We start from the raw sequence: 23,661 nt of genomic DNA, 5'->3' as shown, positions 1-23,661 counted from the left end.
CTGCCACCTGCTCCCTTCCAAAAATACCATTAGGTGAGATCACTGCTTTCTCTAATGCTTAACAGTAGAAAAAAAAAAACCATGTACAGCATGTATAGACATTTGTACAGCAGGTACAATCCTCTTATTGCGCTGGTGAACACATCTGTGAGGATGCACTGCACAGGGCTGACGTCCATTTTTAGGGTGATTTTATATATTTATATCCTTTATTTAGGTTTTTCCCTTTAATTTGTCACCCATCTGTATCAAACCTCATGTTCACCTCACAGTACAGATTATTACTGCTGTTGTGTTTGTTTGAGCCCATTTCTTTTTATTACTGTGCAGTTCTTTAAATCCGCTCCTCCTGCCGTTGTCAACATGTAATAAAACAATGAAACTGAGAAAAAAATATGAATAAAGTGAAACACTAGCCATCTACAATAGGCAGCACACAGATATTTTTTTTTCTGAGGCTTTATTGTCTATTTTCATGTGATGACTTAAAGCAATAGTTTGTCATTTCTCTCCTCTATCACAACACCAACAAAGAAGAAAACAAGGTCATTGCATGACCAAGAGATGTGCTGATGTGTCAAAAACTGAACTAGGAACTGACTGCTTGACTGAGAGCACTTTATTGAGCCAGAGCAGAGTCGTTTTTTCTAAAGTATTAACAAATCACTTACCTGTGTCCTCCTCTCTGCTCAAAGAGCTGTGGCTCTGACAGGTTTTTATCATGTATGTACATTAAGACCACAAACACCCAAAATAAAAAATAAAAAAGATAAGTGATGAGAATGTCTCTTCCCTCAAACTCAGTGGCCATTTTGTTTGTACCGAGAGTTAATTTCATATTTCTCTCAATCTTAACAGTTCGAGCTGAATTCACAATATTCCTCTTTACAAGGGACAATAATGCAAACCTCTTCTCCCTCTGACCCCATCGCGTTGCTTAATATCTTATTTAAATTGTTTCCACAGTATGTTGCCTTTTTTTTTTTTAATATAAAACATATTTTGGTATTTTTGTTTGACTACATGAAAACATTAGAAAACAATAACAAAAACACAAAATTCCCCTAAATCTCCTCTCCAGTGTCCAGAGGAACATATCCAGCGTATTGCATTAGGAGTCCTCGAAGAAGTGTTGGAGGGAGGAGTCCACTGGATACTCCGTCCTTCTTCTTCACCTGTTAACATGGGGATCGTGGTGGAAGATGGGATGGCAGCTTGGATGACAAGGGGTTACCTCCGCGAGAGGTTGACCGAGGAGAGATGGAAGGTCGAAGGATTAAATCTGTGGGATTTTCCGAGGTGGACGCTGTGATCTGGGCTTAAAACCTGAGGTGAGATTTGTGTTTCACCATGTATCTGATGAACAAGACAGAAAAAAAAAAAAGGAAGAGAGATGAGTTTGTGCCAGTATGTCCTCAGGAATTACATCATTATGAAAAAACAAATTCAAACTAATAGACGGGTTAATGCAAAAGACTACATACCTGTCGAGGGTTTCCCAAAAGCGCAGGAAGACAGGCCGGTCCAGATGACGCCTGTGGCGGCTCAGCTCCAGGACGGTCACATCCCACTTCTGCACATTGGGGTCTGTCTTTGCCTCATCATACTTCAAATGAAAGGCTCGAACTGAATGGAGGGAACACACACGTAAAACATATTCATATACAGTCTATAATGATGTGCGGCTTGTTGCACTAAAAAAAAACCCAAAAACAACGACAAATCCTTTGCAGTTCAGCTAGATAGTTCAACCTGCCTGTCATCAAATAAAACTTAAAGTAGAACTATGAAACATGGGGGCTTGTTTTATTAAAACTTACTGTGTTAAAAGAAATCAGAAAAGATTTACAACACCAGTTGAGTTCAGGAATAGAGACACATCTACTGGATCGTTTCCAGCCCTTCAGAGGAAATAACTTTTTGTAAGATAGAAGAGGTTGAAAAGATTTTAGACATGTCTTCGAAAGTAGACCAAAAGTTTTGTTCAACACCTTGCAACATCATGTTCTGCTTTGACTGTTTCTGTTTTTGACTCTTTCTGATGCAATGCTTCTATGTTTCTATGACTTGTATGTGATCAGCATTGAAAAGTGGCACAGACTGGCGTGATCAAAGACTGAGTATGTTAACCTGTTCAACTTCTTTCTCCCACTCTTAATGAATCAAAGATTGGTAGGGAAAAGCCCTTGTTATATATATATATATATATATATATATATATATATATATATATATATATATATATGTGTGTGTGTGTGTGTGTGTAAAAAAGAAAAAAAAACAAAACAAAAAATTGTACCATGTGACAGCCATTCTTTACTTTTGATGAGGACTGCAACTATTTCTCGATAAATAGTTAAGTAAATAGTTAAAAAAAAATAATAAAATGAAAAGTGACCATTACAATGTCCTTAAACCAAGAGTGATGTCTCCAGTGTCTTTTTTCTCTTTCACAAGCAGTCCACCACTCAAAAATATTCAACACACTATTACATAAGCCAAAAGAAAAAATCATAACAATTTAGGTGCTGGAAACGGGAAATGTTTGGCATTTTATGAAAAATGACTTGCGATAATAATCGATAACAAAATTCTTGCAGATTAACTAAACAATTAACTAATTGTTTCAGCTCTAGGTGTAATTACACTGAACCAATTATCAGTCAAATTATAAATAATTAACATATTGCAGCCACAAGCTTGTGACTGGTTACATGCAGTCTGTATGACTCACTTTTGGCGAAAATGTCGACAGGAGATCCATCGGGCAGCAGCCATGGCCAGCCCTTGAACTGCCAGGCGGGACCCTGCACGAACACAGCCACCACCCGATCCCTGCAAGAAACATCCACAGGTTGTCGTGAAGACAGACCGATGAAGCTGCCAGTGAAGACAAACGGTGCTGTGATGCCACTTGATATCATGCCATGGTTTCATGGTTGCCGTGGTGTCTCTGAATTGTGTTGTTGTTAGCTTTTAGATGTAATATATTGTAAGGTTTATTTACTGAGGAGTGACATGTAAATAAAAATGAATCTATTCTAATATCATGAGGCAAGAATGAGGCACTGAAAAACCTGGTACGACACACACCAGACAGGATGTTACACATACAGTGTGTAATAACGGTGTGAACATAAAAAAATGAGGTTGTGAGAAAATCAAATGGAAAAGAAACCAAAGCCACAACCTTTCCTATAATGACTGTATGTAGACATATTAGTCAAACATGACTGACTCCTTCTGAGAGCCACTTCTCAGATGAGCTGTGCCATCTGAGGAACCGTTTGGTAAATGCTTGTTTCGTGCTATTACTATGGTGAACACAGGTTCAGTTTAAGGGAGTGGTTCACATTTTTTTCTACCTTAAAAAAATGTTCACATGCCCACAGGAAAGATGTGATTTTATTATACAAAAACTGAGCAGATCATTTATCATACTGGCCATAAGTAAAAGGAGTTAGTGAGCTAGATATTCCCGGCTGGTTCTCTTTACTTAATATGTAGCGGAAAACACAAACATTGAATAAATGCTTACCAGTCCTGTGGAGCCAGTTTGAGCGGCTGATCAATGATACGGTATGGCACGGTGACAGTGAGTGTTGTGCCACCAGGCTGGATCTGGTCTTTGCGCCTCTGAAGCAGAACCTCATTGTCGCGCTGGATGCCCTGCTTCTTCTTCTCTTCTGATGTGACAAACCTGGTGCGGAACAAAGTTTCTACTTTATCTCAATTCATTTTTCCCCGATGTTTCACGTTTTCCCTGAAGTTTTCATATTACATTCAATTGATTGGGGAGTCATCAGCTCAACAGCGAGGATTATGATAATAGTTTAGCAAATGTAACTGGGTGCAGCGGGCCTGTCAAGCTTTGGATATCTCCACATGTTGAAGAGATGTGTGTGGGACCATAGTTAGATTGATACTAAGCATCTGAAGAGTTTAGAAGGTTGTATCTTGTTAAAATCGCCTTTAAAAAAAACCCCATGAGAAAAAGTGTGAGGAATGGATGAAACCGTGTGTCCAAACATTCCAATTGTAGCCTGACTTACTAAATTATTTCCTAATGCTGTTCTGAATGGGAAGAACTTTTTTTTTTTGTTCTTGTTTTTACAGTTTCCTTTTTTCCCATTGATTAATGAGCATTGTGTTCCAGTTCCAGGTGCATAATATTAAAACCTCTTCTAAACCAACCCAATGTCAGGTAATGACACTTTCATTAAAGTGCGGAGATACATTTTATAATATGGCAAGTGTGCAAAGCAAATACAGAATTACTCATCATTTTTAAAGAACCGTAAATTATGGGATGCATTATCCAGCACTGTAGAGAAGAAATATTTTATAGGAACTAGATGCACTTGTTTTAAAGGCCCTGGAAACCTATTTTCTCAGTCAGCTCCTTATTATGAGCGATAGTGGTCCAACTTGAACATAAAAACTACCGTTTGGTCTTTGATCTTCTCACTGGTTTGATGGTGAGGTCATGTTTTTGAGTGTTAAACTGGGACACTGGGATGTTTTTTCTGAACTTTAATTTAAAGGTTTGAAACCAAGGCTTTAAGAGCTTGGTTTGTGTAATTTAATGCTGCGGGCTTCAGTATCTCGCATTCAGTTAGAAGGAAGGAAGAAACTGGCCGACCGTTTCGTCTAAGACGACGTCAACATTCTAAAACACTGTTTTCATGCAAAAACAACATGTGTCCACACCGGGTTTCAGCTTGGTTCTGCAAATACCTCGCCCATATTAAAATGGCAACACGGGTAATTGTTCTGGGCATGCGAGAGGACAGACAGCAAGCCAGTCATAGAAAACTAGCAAAGAAAAAATGGTATACAATTTCCGTTTCTGCTGCGGCTTTCTGACATTTTGTTTATTGCAAGCAGATTACAACAATTTCAGAGAAAGAAAGGTGGTAGATAACTTGTTTAGAGTTAAACATAGCTATCAAAGTAGACAAGAAAGAGAACAACCCTCGCATGGACCCGTTTGCTAATGTTAGCTTTCTAATTTCCGTGGATTTTAGAAAGGCAGCACCACTTGGACAAACCACATAGATCAGTTCTATATGAAAAGAGCCCTGAGATAACTTCTGTTGTGATTTGGCGCTATATAAATAAAACTGAATGTTTGCAAAATCTTACACAGAACAATGTACTTGAGTGTGTTTGTCTGAGCTCTGTCTTTTGTTTCTTCCATCATTAACATTAATGTGATAAAACACTCATAATTTGTTTTTTAACTTAGATCCTGTAGTTATTTTGACATTGTTTATTTTTGGTGAACTGTCAGTGTAGGCAAACATATTGAATACACTGAGATAAAAGAGAAATATTATGACATTTTCACAGCATATGAGTTACGATGTATGAGTTATATGACGAGTTATATGCGAAACATACAATTGTATAATATGCAAATATAATAATAATAAAACTATATTTGTACAGTATTTTTCAAAACAATAGTTACATGGTGCTTCACAGAACAACGGAGCACCGTAAGCGTAAATAAAACATGTATTTGTGTCCATTGTTCTCTTGTCAGTCTAACAGGAGTTTCCTTGTTAGCCTTAAGCTGATTTTATGTGTTATCACCCGATCCCCCAAAATGTGTTTAACCACCACAACAGGTTTTTCAAACATAACTCATTATTGGACACCCAAGCCAAAATTATTAGGGAATATTTCTTGAGCCTCATCATACCTGCTATAGTTATGGGTTACAGTTCGTTCCAAGCACAGATAATGTGTTTTACTGCCAATCAGATAGAGATAGAGAAAAGGGATATTGTGCTACTGGGTGTATTAAAGCATAGTGTGCATTGAGTACATGATGTGCTGCAGCGTTCATCATTTAATTCAATTTAATAATTGTGAAGGAAAACAACTGGCTTATGTTTGCATACTGGGATAACCGCCACTGTGATTTTATGATTATGTTTAAAAAAAGAAAAAACTTTGAACAATGTCAAACAAAAGTTGTGATTGCACGAGTCTCATGTAATGAATATGACATTTTCAAAATGTTTAAATTCCTGCCTCAGTATTAATGGTTTTTATGTGACATACTAAAGAGAAAGATGTTATCAAAATGTTGTTTCATTGTGAAAACAAGTAGTTTAAAGGAAAACAGTGACAACTTTAAAAGTTCAATAGGAATATATACTTACTTTAGATCCTGCAGAAGATCCTTCGCATTGAGCATTGTGATGAGCGAGGTGGTGGCTGCTGGGATGATGACGATGGGTGTCCGGGACCCTGTTCAGAGATTCAAAATAAAAAGTCTTAAAAGCAAGTTGGTTTATATTACTTAACATGTATTGTAGAGTATACTGTTTTTTTCTCCTTTTTTAAAATCAATCCCAAAAACATAGTATCTAACTGAATGAAAGTGATGTACCTTTCTTCTGATTTGGTGGAGGTCTGGCTTGTGAAACTAGAGGGAAAGAAAAAAGAAAACTGCATGTATGAATAAATACAAACAGTATGTAGATATCATCCACAGCTCCCACAGAGCAACACTTATTTGCTGTTATTTATATTTAATGCAGAGGGCTCATTTGAAAAGCTAAAATAAACAAATATTACTCCCATGTGAAACAGTACTGTGAAGAAACTGAAAGCCTCAGACATTTTGTTTTTAAGGCAGCAAGTATTTTGTTTAATATGCAAGGAGTGCATTCCTGCATTCCTCTCTTCTGACCATCTTCTTTGTCAAGTTCTCTATTGATCTAAACCGCTGCTGCAGTGCAAATGTGTGAGGGTTAGGTTATGTGGTTATCAGTTTCGACACACAGACTGATGCTGCTTTGTTGTGCTCTTGTGTTCTTAAAAAACAGGAAATCATCTTGATTCAGTCTTTGCTGAGGACTCAAACAGACATGGGATTCTTCTCTCCAAACAAAAGTCCCTTTCACAGAGGCAGTTTGATCCAGAAATCATGTGCATATTTTCGGCGTTAGTCATGTGTTAATGTGTCACATGTGGCAAGAGTCGATATTCCGGAAACGGTGACAGTTTAAGCAGTTTTCTGCTTAAAACTGGGTGAAATTCCTGGTGATTTTTCCTCTTTGGGTGAGCAAAAGCAGTATTATTGCTAGTTCAAGGCCCAAAAACATGAGGGCATTAAACCTGGTCACAGCCAAAATGTATTTTTTTTTCTCTAGGTTGCGTACCTTAAAAGCACCATCCCACCTTGTGTGATTCTACATTTTACAGATGACAGCTAATATTGTGAAAAGAGGAAATCCCTTGGAGTTATAAAAACTCTGAATCATGTGATGTTTTTTCCTCTCAGTCTCTCTCTAAAAGCTGTGGGTGACATGCAGCGTTGGGAGGGAAACCTCTCACAGGCAGAACAGACAGGACTCAAGCAGCCCCATATCAGTCAGGTAAATGTTACAGAGGTAATGATAGAAAGTAGTTGACTTTTTCTAGTCTCCTAAACAACTTACAGTTAATAACATGAACATAAGGTTTTGAGAAGAGATATTTGACATTTTGACCCTTGAGAAAGGAAATAAAAACAGGGTGGAGGCAGAGAGGTAAGAAAGGTGATGCAAGAATGAGATAATATTATATCGTTAATGTCAGTTACTCTATTTGTTTCCAGCAGTTCAGTAATCTGATTTCAGGTCTGTTTAAACACAAAACTGTAAGACTAATCCAGTTAAAAAGGTACATTTCTGGAGAAAAAAAATCCAGGTAATTTTTTCCTGCGTATAGCCCTAGCTGTTTCATGTCAAATGATTGTAGTATAGTTCTTCTCACTTCCTCCTCCTACAGAATACTCGTGAACTACAAAACAGAGAGTTATTAAACCACTGCAGCAGCCTGCAACTGCAATATGCAACTCTTACAGAAACACAGAGCAGACATTATGCATGAATGTGTGTGAACATTTTGAATTTAACACTAACCTGGACGTGGGACAGGCTGCAGTGCTGGGGTCTGGGCCTTCCGAGCAGATGCCCCTTCCTGAAAAACACACCAAAGGTCATATTCAAAAACACAGTTTAACAAAGTTATTTCTGCCATTTGTGTCGGTGTGCATGTGAATCCAAAAGCTCAACCCAATGAATGGTAATATTTTTTTTGAGATGTGAGGAAAATAAGGATTAAAAAAAGAAGTTGAGTTACGGGAAAATGTGAAAAGTTCCATTTAAAGGATGTGACCCTTTTTCCACGTTAATAGAATTCTCCTCGGAAAACATGGTTCTTTGCTGAAAGCTGCTCATCCTCAACTCCCCCCCCCAACCCCCCTCCTCACAGTCACTATTGATTTCTTGTGGAGAAGTAAATGTGTTTGTGAGTGTGTTTGTGGTGAAAAAGGAGGAGGGGGCTGTAAAAGGTCACAGCAAAGGTCCCAGTCTAGCAATAGTCCAGTGAATCATCCTGTGACATTCCCACAGGCTGGAACTCACACTGACAGAGGAGCTACAGAAACATGCAGAGCTGGCTGGCCTGTGTGCTGAGGATGAGTCTTGTTAAGTGCCAATATTGTCAAGGGTGTTGTGTTTGATGGCCCGTAGTTATTCCAGAAATCAGAAACAGCAACAACAACACTCTACATAGTCATGTCATAAATGAATAATAGTTGAACAGAAATGTGTACATAATACACTTTCGATGCCAACTACATAGTAAACAATCTAGCAGTCTCTACATGGATCCAAGCACATAAATCAGAGCTGCTGCACAGTGTGGGAAAGAATAATCCCTCTAAGAAACGCTGGACATTAAACATAAGCCACCATCTCTCTTGCATCTTAAATTTGGCTCATTCACAGTTCTTCATTGCTAAAGTGAACCAACATTTATACATCTATGATAGTTTCCACCTTGTTCATGCTTCATCCAGATGTGCAGATTTTAGGACTGTAACATTTATTTTTCGACTCACTGATTTTTTGTTTAATCTATGAAATGTCAAGAGATTGTGAAAACTGCCCATCAAAATTTCCCAGAGCTATGTGAAGTCTTCAAATTGCTAGTGTTCACCTTTTGCATTTTTATGTAGTATGTAGTTATGTAATAGACACATTGACACAATTTTGGGTGTATTTTTTCCTTACAGGACTGACAGAGCTGGTGGATTATTGTCACATTATTTAATTTATTGATTGCCTTTTTTTTTTTTTTTTTTTTGGAATGCGAGCTGGGAAGATTATGTTCATGTTTAACTATTTTATAGGGATATGGTGAAGATAACATTTATCTTTCATATGATGAAAGAAATGCAACAAAAATACGTTCAAAAACATTTTTCAAGCTGTCCTTAAGTGTTAAAAGTGTAAACAAATATTTGAGACTGTTACACATGTCGGAGTGTGTGTGTAGCTTTCCTTATCATGCTTAAGAGGCCCCCTAAAATAAATGATTCAAGCCACGTTTCCTTAGTAAAAATAATGAACAGTGTGTGAATATTTCATAAGATTCATTTACACTGTCCTCCAGCATCAACAATAAAAAAAATTCTTCTGAAGGAGCCAGAAGGCGTCGTTGTCCCCATGCTGTCCACTGATGTCAAGACAGTTCAACCCTGCCCATGCAAGCAACTCTGAGCGCTTTCAAAACAAAAGCTCTGAGCTGAGGTTGAGAGAACAACATCAACACATTGTCAGCACTTTTACAAGATTATTAACTGATTATAAACAACCGAACCTTAAGTATTAGTGGGCCCCAAGCTCTCTTGATGGGCACCAAATTCATTTTCAACCCCCCCCCCCATCCTACTAGCTGCGGGGCAGAGTCTATCAGCAGCACAGCAGGATCACTGTCAATTACAGAAAAACTGCTTATCTGCAGCTCAGCAGCAGCCCAGGCACTTGTGCATCCTCTTCAGTGATATTATGCTTTTGCACCAAGAGATGCTTGGCTCCACATTTACAATACAGTATTTAAGGAATTGCATGGTGCTGGAGTGCAATCAACTAATAAAACTGTGTGTTTGTGTTTAGTATGTAAAGTATGTGGAAGTCGTAATAATGATGATAATAATAATAATGATAATAATAATAATAATAATAAAAAAGAACGAAGAGAACAACAGGGTAAATGAACTGAACACATCTGACTTGACTAAAACTTGTGTCACGCTCAATTCCTGATGCGGTTTTAGACTGCTGATATGTGTAAAGATCGGCCAAACAGCCTGACCAGTGAGATCAATGGAATGCAACACAAACTACTGTCAGTTTGCAATGGATCTCATACTGTATCCATTTATATATAGTTTGTGGATACCAGTGAGCCTGCTCAAACAGCTACTTTTAAAATGTTCTTTTATTGGAAGACAAAAATGCATCTTTTTCGTTAGTCTAACCTGTTCGACTATGGAGACACTTGTATACTTTAGCATACACACTAAGACTGTCGGTATTTAATTATTCCCATGGGCACAAATTCAGAAAAACAAAAGTACCCCTCTTCTCCTACCCTCCTCCCAGTCCTGCTGTGGTAGAATCAAATTACAATGCCTGAATATGAAAATTCATGGCCTTGTAGACCACCACGGTTGAATGAGCATAGTAGAATTGTTTTAATTATGTGTGCTCTAATCATCATAAGCACAAGAGATTGGCACATTTAAGACTGCCACTACATGAGCTGTGCAGTCCATTAATGCACAAGTAAGATCAGATTAGGCAATTAACAACCCTTAAGAATTTGTTGAAGAAGCATCGACATGAAGGCTTCTTCCCTTCTCCTCTTGATTCACAGCACGCCAAATTGAGATAATGCTTTATTCCTCTTTCTGGAGAGTGGGCGTGAATACAAATAGGTCAGGAACCCAACCCCCTCCCCTTTAACAGAGCAGGCAGCAACAGCAGCAGAGACAGCGTGACGTGGTGGGAGAATGTACCGCCACCAAGCCTGGAGCTGCCTTTTAGAACGAGCACACAACTCACAGCGCTACCTCCTGTTCATCCTCCTCCTCCCCCGCAGTTTTCGCCCCTCTAGCCTTCACACAGGCAACATAACAACAGCACAGAGTAGAGCGTGAGGGGCTGCTGAGTGAGGAGGGCGAGAAGAGGAAAATGGAAACAAAAAAAGGATAGAGAAGCACATGGAGAGAAGGGAAGTTAACACGAGAGCGTGTGAATTGAAGAAGAGGAAACAAGGATCTGCACGGAAATAAGAAAAGCTGAACTACCCGGGAAACGGAAGGCATCATCCGTCTATCTACTGCTGCTTTGATATACACAAAACGACGAGCGAGGACGCTGAATGGACCCACAGCTGCAGCTAATTGTCAACTGTCAACCAGAGGCAGCAGCAGCAGCAGCAGCAGCAGCAGCGCAGCACCGTTAGCATCAAAGCCTCTGGGGACAATGCGCCAAGGCAGATGGAGACTGCAACACTGGAGCTCTGACATGTTCTGCCCATGCAAGCACACGAACACACACTCACTTTCCATGCAGGTGGTAGATAACCACTTGTGCCTGAAGACAATTACATTTCCATGTGTCGGTTGGATTGAAAGAAGAGCATGATATGTCAACCGTTTTAGAGTGAATGGATGAGCACCACATCCAGGAACAATGGACGCCAGAAAGAGAAGAGTTCTTACATTAAAAACAGGTGAGCTTATGTTATGGAATGCGAACGCACAACAACACAACCGTACAATCAAGAAAAAATAAAATCCATGCTATGCAATGCTTGTAATAAAACGCAATCAGTTATTATGTATTGTACAGGATGTGACAAGTGTGCTTTTTCAAAAAGGAAACATTCCTCTCTGTTTATGTTGATTCATGCAAGACTGCTAACAGAAGTTCAAGTGCTTCTTTGAGCACTCACGAACAGCTCTTTGTCTTGTTGGGGTGCTTTAAGGGGGTAGTGTGTAGTTCAGTAAAAAACTGAGACCACACTCCACTTCAGGGTGCTAGAGGCACACAAACATAAGCTGTTCTTTTTAGAACCAGTCTTCATCTGGAGCCAGTTAAAAAAAAAAAGAAGGTGGAGTTGAGAAAGAAGAACATATTCTACATTCTTTCTTGTTCTGTAGGCAACATAAGATATCCCTTTAACCAAATAAATGAAAATTATGTGACCTAAATCATGTTATCATTAAGACAGGTAACAGTAAGAGAGCAACTTGAGTTTTGAAAAGAATACAGAGTTTCGTTTGTTTAAATCTTCCTCCATCAGCCTGCTGTGCACACAAACCACCACTGAGTGCTAAAAATACATGTGCTAACATGCAAACTTCATGAGTTTTTCTGCAAGGTGCCAAAGCCACTGACATTAAAAAAAGTAATGACTTCTTATGATTTGTTGCAGCTGGTATTTTAGCATGATGATATTAAGTCTTCTGTAGAGCCACCAGAGAGTGGTCCACGGATGAGCTGCAGCTGGAAGGAAAATGCATTTTCAGACCTGCCAATGTTTTGATTACCACTTCGGCAACCTAGATGCATCTGATGCAAAACAGTACTGTCGTAGAAATTGTCTGAAAACACTAAACACACATATAAAATAATACACAAAACACTGCTGGGTTGAAGATTAAAAATTAATATTGTACAATAAGGAGACAGAACACACAAATATTTGCATCAGTTCATGTCAGCAAGCAAAAAGCAAACCCTACTCTATTATAGTTGGAGAAGGAACAAAGAAATGATCTGTGATGGGTCAATATATATTATCTTAAACACTTTCAAGCAATTGGCATAAGGGCATGAGATGATCACACATGGTCACACATTCACCTCATGCATGTCACATATATGGAGTTGTACATTTTTAAGACATAGGAACCCAGAGACCCCAAAACCAGAAGTGGCTCTTGACCTCGATGTATTCTGCTACTACCAAGACCCAGAGTATTACCTTCTTGGGCATGAAACAGGATGGAGAAGGCCAGTGGGCCTCTCAGCAATAACGAAAGAATATGTCTGTCCAAAGGCATACACAGAGAGTCACAAAGAAAATGTGATGATCTCACTTAACCTTTATATATTAAAATAAGACTGTCCTTTGCATTTCATTACTTTTACAGTATATCATTTGCATACATGCAGCAGTCAAACAGACATAAAAGTGAGGGAGGCACGGACAAGAAAAGTCTTGATACAAAAATGGGTTGTTTACAAAAACATATGCAGATGCCAATACTGTTAGTTGGCCATTTATGCCTGTTTGTTCATTTGTCTTTCACATAACTTATCAAGGAACACAGTTTTACTTAGGCTACACACTAATCTACCGACACTGCTTCATTTCTATAGTTTCTATTGTTTACACCTCCAAAATAATCAAAATCCAAATAAACCAATTCGACTTTTGAAAATATGATTTTCAGATACTTTGAAAAGATGATGACAATATAACTGTAAAACCCAAACCAGCCTCAGACTATTTTGTGGCTATGATGAAATAAATATCTCACACACACACACCACACACTTCCTGGTAACTTTCTAGGCAATGTAATTTTCTGTAGCACATGCACTCGCTTTTTTCCCATCGTGCTATGACCTGCTCCTCTCATTATGGTTTGGCTGCAATAATAATTATGAATACACATTATGAAAAGTCATGTTTAACAATCGACAAAAAGGCAATATAACTTAATATTACTTTGACAACTGTTATGTCTGTTGAACAAGCAAGCTAGCTTGCAAGTTGTGTAACGTTAGGCTAACATTATTAACGTTAAATATTTTCCCAAGGTTGGCACATCTGTGTTAACTTAAGTTAACTCAATTAATAATAACAAAATAATAATAACTTTATTTGTATAGCACCTTTCATACAAGAAAAGCAGCTCAAAGTGCTTTACAACAAGAAACTATATGCACCAATAGAATTCACAATTTCAACTTTCCACATCAACCTCAGTCTGATGCCTCTTGCTGTTAGACTTGAACACTGCAAGTGCACAACTGAACTCACAGGCGTCACCAGCTTTTTGTGTAGTTTGGAGTGATAAATCGTACCAGTGTACTTTTTCCTGTCAATATTCAATCTTAATTTACTATGTTTGATTTTGCATTTATAGAAAAATATTACATATACTTTATGAAATTATTCTTATTTTAATATAATATATTCTGTTTAGGAGAGTGTCATTTAAACATTAAGCATTAAGAAAAAGATCATAACATTGGTAATCTGGACCTTAATGTACCTATGACATCCTGTGTCTATCTTATTGCTTAAATATGTCCTCCTCTCTTCCATCTCCTAGGCAATCACTGGATGTGCAACACTAGAGCAGACTCGTACCTTACAGCCCCTTAGTCGACCAACCACATACACGTAACTGTGTCTCCAGGGATCAAAACCTGGTCAGGAGCTGCTGACGATTGGCCAATCTGACAACCGTCAGAGTGACTTAGTGCTGCCAGAACCATGCAGTGGAGACGACGCCACTGCTGTGCACATACAGCTAAACTTCTCTATCTCCTCTCACTGCTGGGTGTGCTGATCTTTCTGGTTCATCAGGTGTGGCTGCCTAGGCTCAATGGTATGCCATGGTGGAGAGGCCATCCTGTGGTGTACGGAGGTGGTGGACTTCAGACCATCAAAGCCAGATGGAACATGAGCTCCCAACATTCAATGTGGAGGTTTGTGATTGTTCCTCAACCGACTCTCAAGGCTGACACTAACATCAGCTCCCATGAGAAGGAAGCTGTCTCCCCTCCTCAGGGAGACCCAAGTTTTGAGAACTCTCTGGCAGCCAACACTAGCCAAAGTGAAGAGGGAGACCTTAGTAGCACAATAACCCATGGGCCTTTCCCTTATATCATCAACGAGCCAGATAAATGTGCAGAGAGCAGACCTGCGCCATTTCTGGTGTTGCTGATAGCCACTGAGGCTCGGCAGGTGGAAGCGAGGAATGCCATACGGCAGACGTGGGGGAATGAGAGTGTGGCTCCAGCTCTGGGATTCATCCGCCTGTTTCTGCTAGGGAAAAATGAGGGGGAGCTGGGGCTTTTACAGCAAAGGATGCTAGAAGCAGAAAGACGGAGGCATCATGATATCATTCAGCAGGACTTTCTGGATTCCTACAAAAACCTGACCATAAAGACATTGATGGGAATGAACTGGGTGGCAGTGCACTGCCCGCAAGCCAGCTATGTCATGAAGACAGACAGCGACATGTTTGTCAACACAGAGTACCTCATCCACAAGCTGCTCAGGCCAGAACTGAAGCCCAAGAAGAACTACTTCACGGGCAACAACATGAGAGGATTTGCTCCCAACCGAAATAAAAACAGCAAGTGGTACATGCCCCCTGAGCTGTACCCGAGTGACAAGTATCCCACCTTCTGCTCCGGGACTGGTTACGTTTTCTCGGGAGACTTGGCGAGAAAAATTTACAAAGCATCTCTGAGTATCCGACATCTGCATCTGGAAGATGTGTATGTGGGAATATGCCTGGCCAAGCTCCAGATTGAGCCCACGCCACCACCGAATGAGTTCCTATTCAACCACTGGCGGGTGTCTTACTCCAGCTGCAAGTACAGCCATCTCATAACATCACACGGGTTTCATCCCAATGAACTACTTAAATACTGGCATCACCTGCAAAGCAACAAACGCGATGCCTGCATCAACACATTAAAGGAGAGAGTGGGAAGGACACACAGCAACCGAATGAATGGAGAGAAAGTAGCTCAGTAACTGAAAAAGTTTTCAGTTGCAAAAAAACTACAGATGATTCATTTCTGCACATGCTTCTTAACTTTATATCAAGGGAGTGCCACATTTTATCTGTATAGAAATGTGAATTCTGCATAAACTGATGAAGTGCTATAGAAACTAGAATAGAGTTTCTGTACACAGTTCTATTTTACAAAAGAAAAGGCTCATGAGTGTTTCACTATGCTGCAACAGTTACTTTTTTGTAATAGTGTAATATCTACTGTATGTCTTTTATATATACAGACACAGGGTCAAACTAGAGGGGACAGGGTACAGTGCCAATAAACATTTCCACATGTGTATCAAATTGTTAATGAAGTCAATTCAAAGGATTTCAACGTGATGTCAGCTACTAGGGATGGTTGCAGAACGAGGGACTAGCTAAGTTTTTCTTTGTAATATAACTGGTCCAACTATGAAACAATATATATATATATTTTTTAGGAAATTACATTTTAAAAAGTAAAGTTATCTCACATTTGAGGATTTTATATAGAACAAAATGTCTCTATTGTATCATCATAACTCCAGTGCACATGTACAGATGGAGATGCAAAGAGACTGCCTATAAAAGGGATGTGTGACTCATATGATTTTCACACCATGGTGATCGGTTGTGATCACAGGGGCACCGGATGCATTTCAGAAGTGCAGGGGCCAAAAAGTTCCTGTTTGTGTGTGTTTTGTGGACACAGACACATTCCACATGTGTGCACTACTAAACATGGTTGCAGCGTGATAACTTTCCAGAGTTGTGAATATTACGGCTGTGCAGTGTTTTTCTGATCAGCCTTTAAACGAGATAATCTGTTACTCCAACCGGACTGCTGGATCACATTTCACTGTCTCACCGACACTTTAAACAACACGCCCACACCAACGCAGCCCCTTATTGTTTTACACAGGACTGCTTTTTCACCATAAGGGCTTCTTTATTACAAACAGTTCCACCGTATAAACCTGGAATCTGTGTGTAACAGCCGACCTCTTTATATAAAGTCAATGGTGTAGAGTAGTAGCAGAACACAGAACATTAATTATCGTCAGATCCTGACTGATCCTTTTAATGAAGTTTCCGCTGCTGTGCCACGTCACTCTGTCACATTAAAATACCAGTTTTGAGGAGCAGAAATATGCGGAGCTCGGCTCAAACTATCTGGAGCTGAAGCAGTGGCGGCCCTGGACCCAAAGCTTTGGCACTGCGCTCACAGCTGTTGTGTTCACAAACGAAATGCGCACTTTTTTACCATAAGTGTTGCAATATAGGGGCATTTGAGGGGACACAGTGATTCACGACTTAAAAAGAATATGGGAGGAGGGTAAAGTGGCCCCCTTGGCCCCCCTACTTGCAGCGCCAGCGGTTAGCCATTAAGCAAGTAGTAAGCATATCAGTAACGTGATGTCACAGAACATTTTGAGAAGATGAGTGTTTTCATGCCTCTAAATGTGATCTTAAAACTCTTGAGATTGGAGCTGCCGCGTTTACCTTGGTAACACATTCATGTTACGCCCCTGAGTCAAGCTTATCAGTTGTTTTGTTTTTGATGGAAATACGTCTGAAAAAGTGGGCTCGTCTTATATTTGGAGTCTAGACAATTACGTGTTCACAACATCAGTGGTGTAAAACCGACTCCTACACGGAATGTTGCATTATGGGTTGTTTGTAGCCTTAATGTTGCTAGGCTACTGTCTTAAAGTCTGTTTATAGTGAGTGTGTTAGAGTTGGTCAGCACAGAAACAGTTTAACCTGCAGGAGTTTCTGAAGGCTCGTTTAACGTGTTTTTCTGGGAGGAAATAAATTTGCGACGAGTGAAAACGAGTCCATAGCGTCTTCCGACATCTCTACTGCGGAAATGGAATATATCAAGCTGCCAAATACCACTGTCACAGACACTGATTGTATATAAATACTGACGACTTGTCTCCATTTCCTGCTGCTATAGAAAAGTGAAGCCAAAATATCGCCATCTTGCTTGTGTGATGTCATTTGGAGCTAGAGTCTGCTTTTCCACAAAATGCTGTCAGATTGATTTTTAAAAATGTGAACAATTCATTATATTAATTGTTATATTTTAATCATTATAAAAGTCTATAAATAGGCTATGGGTGATCAATATTAATCTGAACAAGTTTCAACACCCATGCAACTATTAGCATTGGAGTCTGAGATCATAGGAGCAGTCACAAAAATGACTTAAAACACTTTTTTACACATTAAACATTAAACACACTGATGAGATACTTCCCAAGGATAGACTAGGATGATAGCTGCGAGTCATGTAACAGCTGTGACTGCCAAACTGTCCGTGTGGGTAGTTAATTTTAGAAGGGGCATTATGGCCACACTCGGGGGCATCCTCAGCACTGACCGTTTGGCCGTGGTGTAATTCCTGCCCTGCATGAGTGTCATGTTTTACCTGCAAAACTCGTGTTTTGATGCTGTTGTTCATTGTTTGTGATGTGAAAACATCAGAGAAATTAAAACTGCGAGCAGCGTTGAACGGACGCTCGCGCCTTTGTGCACATCGGACCGTGGCGCAGTCGAAGGGCTTCTGTCACGGGCATGTAGATGTCTTCAGACCCGGGCTGTTTTCAGACAGTGCAAGACGGAGATAAACATCACTTCCTTTGTCCACTATTTTGCCCGCTGCTGGGGCTGCTTTGCTGCAATTTTGTAGGGGGCGCTATTCAGCCAGTTTGCATCACTGACTGAATATTGTCATGTACATGTGTTCAGGCCGGGACTCTTATCAAACATGTAAAGTTTGGTGCAGACTGGAGCATGTACAGTAAAAGTTATAGCAACTTCCTCTGTCATGGCGAAGCATCAAATCTCAATGGTGCGAGGATGAGAATTTTCTGCAGGGTGAGACATGTCTGTCTTGCTCACCCCTGTGGCATCAAAATTATGCAAGTTTTGGGCCCATTCACTTGAATTTCAATTAGTAAACAAAACTCTTGATGAGTTTGTGTGTAAAACATCAAGTTTATTTTTAGAAAAGGAAAGACTTTTAACCCACATGACCTGGTCAGAGGTTGATTGAAATGTGTACTGTCAGGTGTGTAGAGACAATAAGTAACTGCAGCTGGACACAGAAAAATACTCATATATTTGAATGGAGAGTGTGAGTGAACCGCTAGGTGCTTGGGCCCTAATAAAGGAAAAACTGCAGTACAGAGCTATAAATTGTAGTTTTGATTTTATTTTTCTGCAGCACTTTATCACTAAACTGTCACTCTTACTCAATGAGCTCCATTCAACCCCCACACCCCCCCCCCCCCCCCCCCCCCCCCCCTCCTATTCTCTCTCTCTCTCCCCCTCTCAGTTGGAGAGGAGAATGTCACTCTTCTTGTGAAATATCCTCATAAATCCCATGACTTTGGCCAAATCCTACATTAAAATATCACATTTTTTTGTAGGAAATTTCATCGCGAATCCATTGATACAGGTTTCAAAGTGGTCAGACTTATAGTTTAGACATCAGAACCATTTGTTTGACACAAAGTCCATGCCTAGAGATTGCTTCCCCATTAGTTTACATTGTAAGGTGTGATGTTGCACTACAACTTTCAGGGCTTACAATATCTAAATCGTTCGAGTTATTACAAAGTTTTTAACAACTTTTGTTCAGCACAGTGTGATCAGTCATGTATTCAAATTTGAAGCGGATACCATTAACACCCTAGGAGGAGATAGCGTTTCTTGGGGGTCCAAAATTGGCACAAAGTCATACTTTGATGGGCATATTGCGGACTTCCTGTTGGATTTCGGTCAGGGGTGTCAGTGTATGATTTGTAGGTCTTGAATTTTTTTTCTGGTCTAAAATTATCTGTGCTCTCCACTGTGTCTGATCACATGACACAATGGTGAGACCTGGCAAAGTGTGCAAAACCCCTGACTTTGGGCTTAAATTGCTGAAAAACTACAAAAGATATCACTAAACAATCTGATAACTTTGAAAGTTCAAAGTTTTGTGAACATTTTAAAGTCTGAATGGCGTCTGTAGGATATGGGACTTCCGAGCAGTTGAGTGTCAAAGTGACAAAGGTTCCAACACAGTTGGATGGTTCGTCCCATAGACTGCCCCTTTGGGGCTCAGGCCCTAATAAAAAGCTTGCATCCTGGTATTAGTTCAGTTATAAAATCCAAACGCATGCGTCTCCTCTGTCGGCTGCTGACAGTACTGTCAGCCGGAGAGTCGATAACACTGGACAGTAGAAAGGAGACGGTAGAGATACTGGTACACATCTGTTTAAACAGGAGTTTAGTCAACTTTGCTGCATTTAACACTATAGTAGTATAGCAGAAAACACAGTTGCTCTGCGTCATGCTGTTGTCCTCCGCTTCCATCATCTCGAGCCGACTCATTTTGAAAGAGCAACAGCCAATGAGGAAACTCTAACACTTGGCTGGCTGATCAATGGTGTAACTTCATCACTCACTCACGGACAACTGCGGTTATAGGGCTGGTCCGTGAGTAAGTGCAGCCAAAAATCAATATGGCAGCACCTCTACTTGAGATGGTAAAATAGAATTAGCAATACCAGCGAGTTAGTTTTTCATAGATTGTCACATTTGCCAGATATTACTCAAATACTAAAAATGAAAAATGTGATTTTACTGATGCAGTAGTCACTGATGCTGCAAGTCATTATGTATGAGTCACATGGCCATAATCACAGGCATAATATCTTACAACAATTATAAATGGGTCTTTCCAGATGTGTGTTGTGTGCTCTGGAGTTAGCCTGAGCAAAACAGTAAAATCTGTTCTTACCGTCACTGACTTCAGAGTCATGCCGTGGTAGGTTCCCATGGTATCAATCTTGAAACCCTCCGTTTCTAAGAAAACACACAGTGAGTTGTAGATTAACAGCAGAACAAAATGGGTTCTTTTCAAAAGTAAGCGTAATAACATTTGATTCCCAAATATTGTTTAACAAGTTTGCACCTTCCAATTCTTACACTCAGTTTCCCCACTTAATAAAAACTTTGATGAAACAGTAGAGATATGGTTGAAATTTCCAAAGTATGTCATCCCTACTGTATGTACAGTAGTTGCTGAAAGTGATGTGAATCTGTGTTACAAATGTAAATGCAAGTGTAGCCCCGCTAATTCAAAACACAGATTGGACCACACAGTCTCGCCTTTTAATTGGAGCGGAAATGATAATTCAAGGAACTTGAATCTGAATCCTTGATTGAAAGCAGCGCAGCTATGTTGCTGCACTGGAACACAGTGTCAAAATGTTTTGAAGTGACATTATACCAGTAGAATAGTGACATATGAAAATATTTACAGACTTATGTCACTGAAACAACACTCAACTATGAGTATTTTTCAGCCAAATAATACTACTAAAGTACTAATTATACTTTCCAACAAGGATCTTTATACATACATTTTTCATCGTGCTATGATCCGTTCCTCTCATTATGGTTACAGGTTTGGCTGCAACAATAATTATGAATACATGCTATGAAAAGTCACGTTTTACAATCTGTGACACACAGACAATATATCCTAACGTTACTTTGCCATCGTATATGCCTGGTGAGCAAGCAAGCTAGCTTGTAAATTATGTAATGTTAGGCTAACGTCATTAACGTTAAATATTTTCCCAAAGTTGGTAGGTCTGCGTTAACTTAACACAATTCACAACTTTCCACATCCACCCCAGTCTGTTCACATTTTCAAACAAGTTAAAAGTATGTTGCCGTTGATTTGCAGTCTCCTGAAATGACATCACGCATTTGTCAATCATGACCATGACCATCCCCGCTTGATATTTGGGCATGTATTTGGGTGAAGGCTGGAGGAATTAATCTGGTGCTATGATTGGTTGAACTCTTCTTTTTCTATTGCTTTTCAGCAGGCTACATGCTGCTGCCTCTTGCTGTTAGACTTGAGTACTGCACGTGCACAATTGAACCATGGATGTATGAATTGAACTCACAGGTGTCACCAGCTTTTTGCGTAGTTTAGAGTGACAAATCGTACCAGCGTACTTTGATGTCAAAATGCGTACCTGCTACGCAAAATACCTACAGGTTGGCAGGTCTGGTTACACTATGAAAATTGTAAAGTTTTTGCTACTTCCTCGCCAGTTCTTGAATCATCAGTGGTAGGATTTGGGGTTCAACATACAACCTGCCTTTAAAGAGTTACAAAGAGTTAAAGTAAGATGGTCCATATGGAGGCATGTGTATCTGTGACAAACACAACAAAGTAAAGTAAAAAATAGTGGAGTAATGCTTAAAGCTGTAATGATAACTCATCTCTACAATGATATCCAACGGTAAGCCAAAAGAATTAAGGATACTGTTAAGTGGAGAGCTATTTTCAATCAATTGTCCCTTCACTTCCTGTCTTTTAACAATGTCTCTGACCCACTTACATCTGGTATTTACATCTGATCACAGGCCTTTGTATTAACACCTGATATTAATCTCAGTGTTCTCTTTATCTTGACTTGGTCTGCTGCAGCTCACCCAGAGTGCTGCAGCCAGAGTCCTCACTAACACCATGAACGTGGAGTACACTACATTGGTCCTTAAATCACTGCACTGGTTTCCCGTGTGTCAAAGGATAGATTTTAAAATCTTATTACTTGTCTATAAAGTACTAAATGGTCTTGGGCCTAAATACATCTCTGATTTACTTGTAAATTACAAAGCATCCAGACCCCTCAGGTCATCTGGGACAGGTTTACTCAAGTGTTCCCAGAATCAAAACCAAGCAGTGTAGTGCAAGCCCAGCAGCCCTAAGCATCGGGGTCTTTTGAAGATGTTTTTTTAAACTTAACTGTGTGTACAAGTATCGTAGCTCCTTAAAACAGCTAGGCTACTTGGCAATAGCTCATTGCATAGCGAGTGTTCAGTCGAGAGATAGAGGGGGAGGGGAGGGGGGAGTGAGTGAGTTGTTGAGCTGGTTTTCAGTGTATGAAAACCATGAAGACAAGGGGTGAGTTTTTAGCAAGTTTTGGTTAGGCAGTTAGGAGGAAATTCTCTGTGAGGGTAAACTTGTGTCTCAAGTGCATGTCCGGTGGTTAACACATTATTGTCTTATCTGCAATATGTAATTACAGCTTCCTTTTTTTGAGGCGCCTAAGGAAGTGGTTTTGGATGGTTGCACAAAATGAGCAGTTATTTTACATTGTAGAGCACTTTAAGATTGAAATCAGTGACAAAGGCGCAAGGACACACTTAATTTTAATGGCTAACTTGTACAAGATGAATGTGTTGCCAGGTGCAGCAGGAGGTATTATTGAGGATGCTAAGGGTTTGTCCTTTGAACAGCAGAGGGAGTTATTGCTGTTGCAAATGGAACATGAAAAGTTAAAATATTGGGTTGAAGTTGAGAAAATGAGAAAAGAAAAGTGTGGAGTTGATAACGAGTTGGCTTTGGAAAAAATGTGTGTGACAGTGCAACACAGAGCAGGCTAGGATCACTTTGCATGAAAAATTAAGTTTGATCAGAGAAGGTAGGTTGAGCCTGGAAGCTGGTCAAGGGCTAAGTGGAGATAGTTTTTCTTCAGGTAACCACTCTTCTCCGAATTTTGATCTGGTGGGTAATTTGCGGCTTGTTCCAAGGTTCAATGAGAGGGACCCTGAAACATTTTTTTCCTCTGTGTGAAAGAGCGGTGGACGCTAGGGGCAGGCCTGATGCCAATTGCACAATCATGTTGCAGTTTGTACTAACAGGGAAGGTGCAGGAGGCGTATGCAGTTTTGTCTGTGACAGACAGCTTGAGTTATGCATTAGTGAAAGCCGCTGTTCTTAAGGGGTATGAGATGGTTCCCGAAGCTTATCGCCAGCAGTTTAGGAATGGTGGGAAGGAGGATAAACAGTCCTACCTTGAATTTTCACCATAGACTGTAAAAAATAATGGACGTAGCCACCGTGATGTCACCCACTTGTTTGTGGACTCCTGTTTTAAAGCCTTAAGTTTGCATTTTGACTATAGCCATCTTGGATTTTTGGAGCTAGAAGTGACC

The 23,661-nt window shown here is 39.8% G+C and overlaps 2 protein-coding genes across 2 annotated transcripts in view; one reads left to right on the top strand and one right to left on the bottom strand.

Annotated features, from left to right (window-relative positions):
* Positions 1–604: 604 nt before the first annotated feature.
* cdc73 (cell division cycle 73, Paf1/RNA polymerase II complex component, homolog (S. cerevisiae)) overlaps positions 605–23,661 on the bottom strand; it is a 31,175-nt gene continuing 8,118 nt past the window's right edge. Inside the window, exons 10-17 of the mRNA XM_067605296.1 lie at positions 20,442–20,506; positions 7,923–7,980; positions 6,404–6,439; positions 6,174–6,261; positions 3,539–3,700; positions 2,735–2,835; positions 1,485–1,626; positions 605–1,356 (exon numbers count right to left, since the gene is read on the bottom strand). Coding sequence (XP_067461397.1) covers positions 1,320–1,356; positions 1,485–1,626; positions 2,735–2,835; positions 3,539–3,700; positions 6,174–6,261; positions 6,404–6,439; positions 7,923–7,980; positions 20,442–20,506 — 689 coding nt within the window. The 3' untranslated portion in view covers positions 605–1,319. The remainder of the gene's footprint in view (positions 1,357–1,484; positions 1,627–2,734; positions 2,836–3,538; positions 3,701–6,173; positions 6,262–6,403; positions 6,440–7,922; positions 7,981–20,441; positions 20,507–23,661) is intronic.
* LOC137193875 (beta-1,3-galactosyltransferase 2) lies at positions 9,162–18,859 on the top strand. The gene is made up of 2 exons (XM_067605297.1): positions 9,162–11,586; positions 14,204–18,859. The coding sequence occupies exon 2, from the start codon at positions 14,368–14,370 to the stop codon at positions 15,640–15,642; it is 1,275 nt and encodes a 424-aa protein (XP_067461398.1). The 5' UTR covers positions 9,162–11,586; positions 14,204–14,367; the 3' UTR covers positions 15,643–18,859.

Source organism: Thunnus thynnus, chromosome 12 (assembly GCF_963924715.1).
Source record: "Thunnus thynnus chromosome 12, fThuThy2.1, whole genome shotgun sequence".
Lineage (NCBI taxonomy): Eukaryota > Metazoa > Chordata > Actinopteri > Scombriformes > Scombridae > Thunnus > Thunnus thynnus.
This window is presented reverse-complemented; position numbering and strand designations above follow the sequence as displayed.

Coding starts and splice junctions, on each gene's coding strand:
- LOC137193875 (XM_067605297.1), top strand. CDS start 14,368: ATGCAGTGGAGACGACGCCACTGCTGTGCACATACAGCTAAACTTCTC.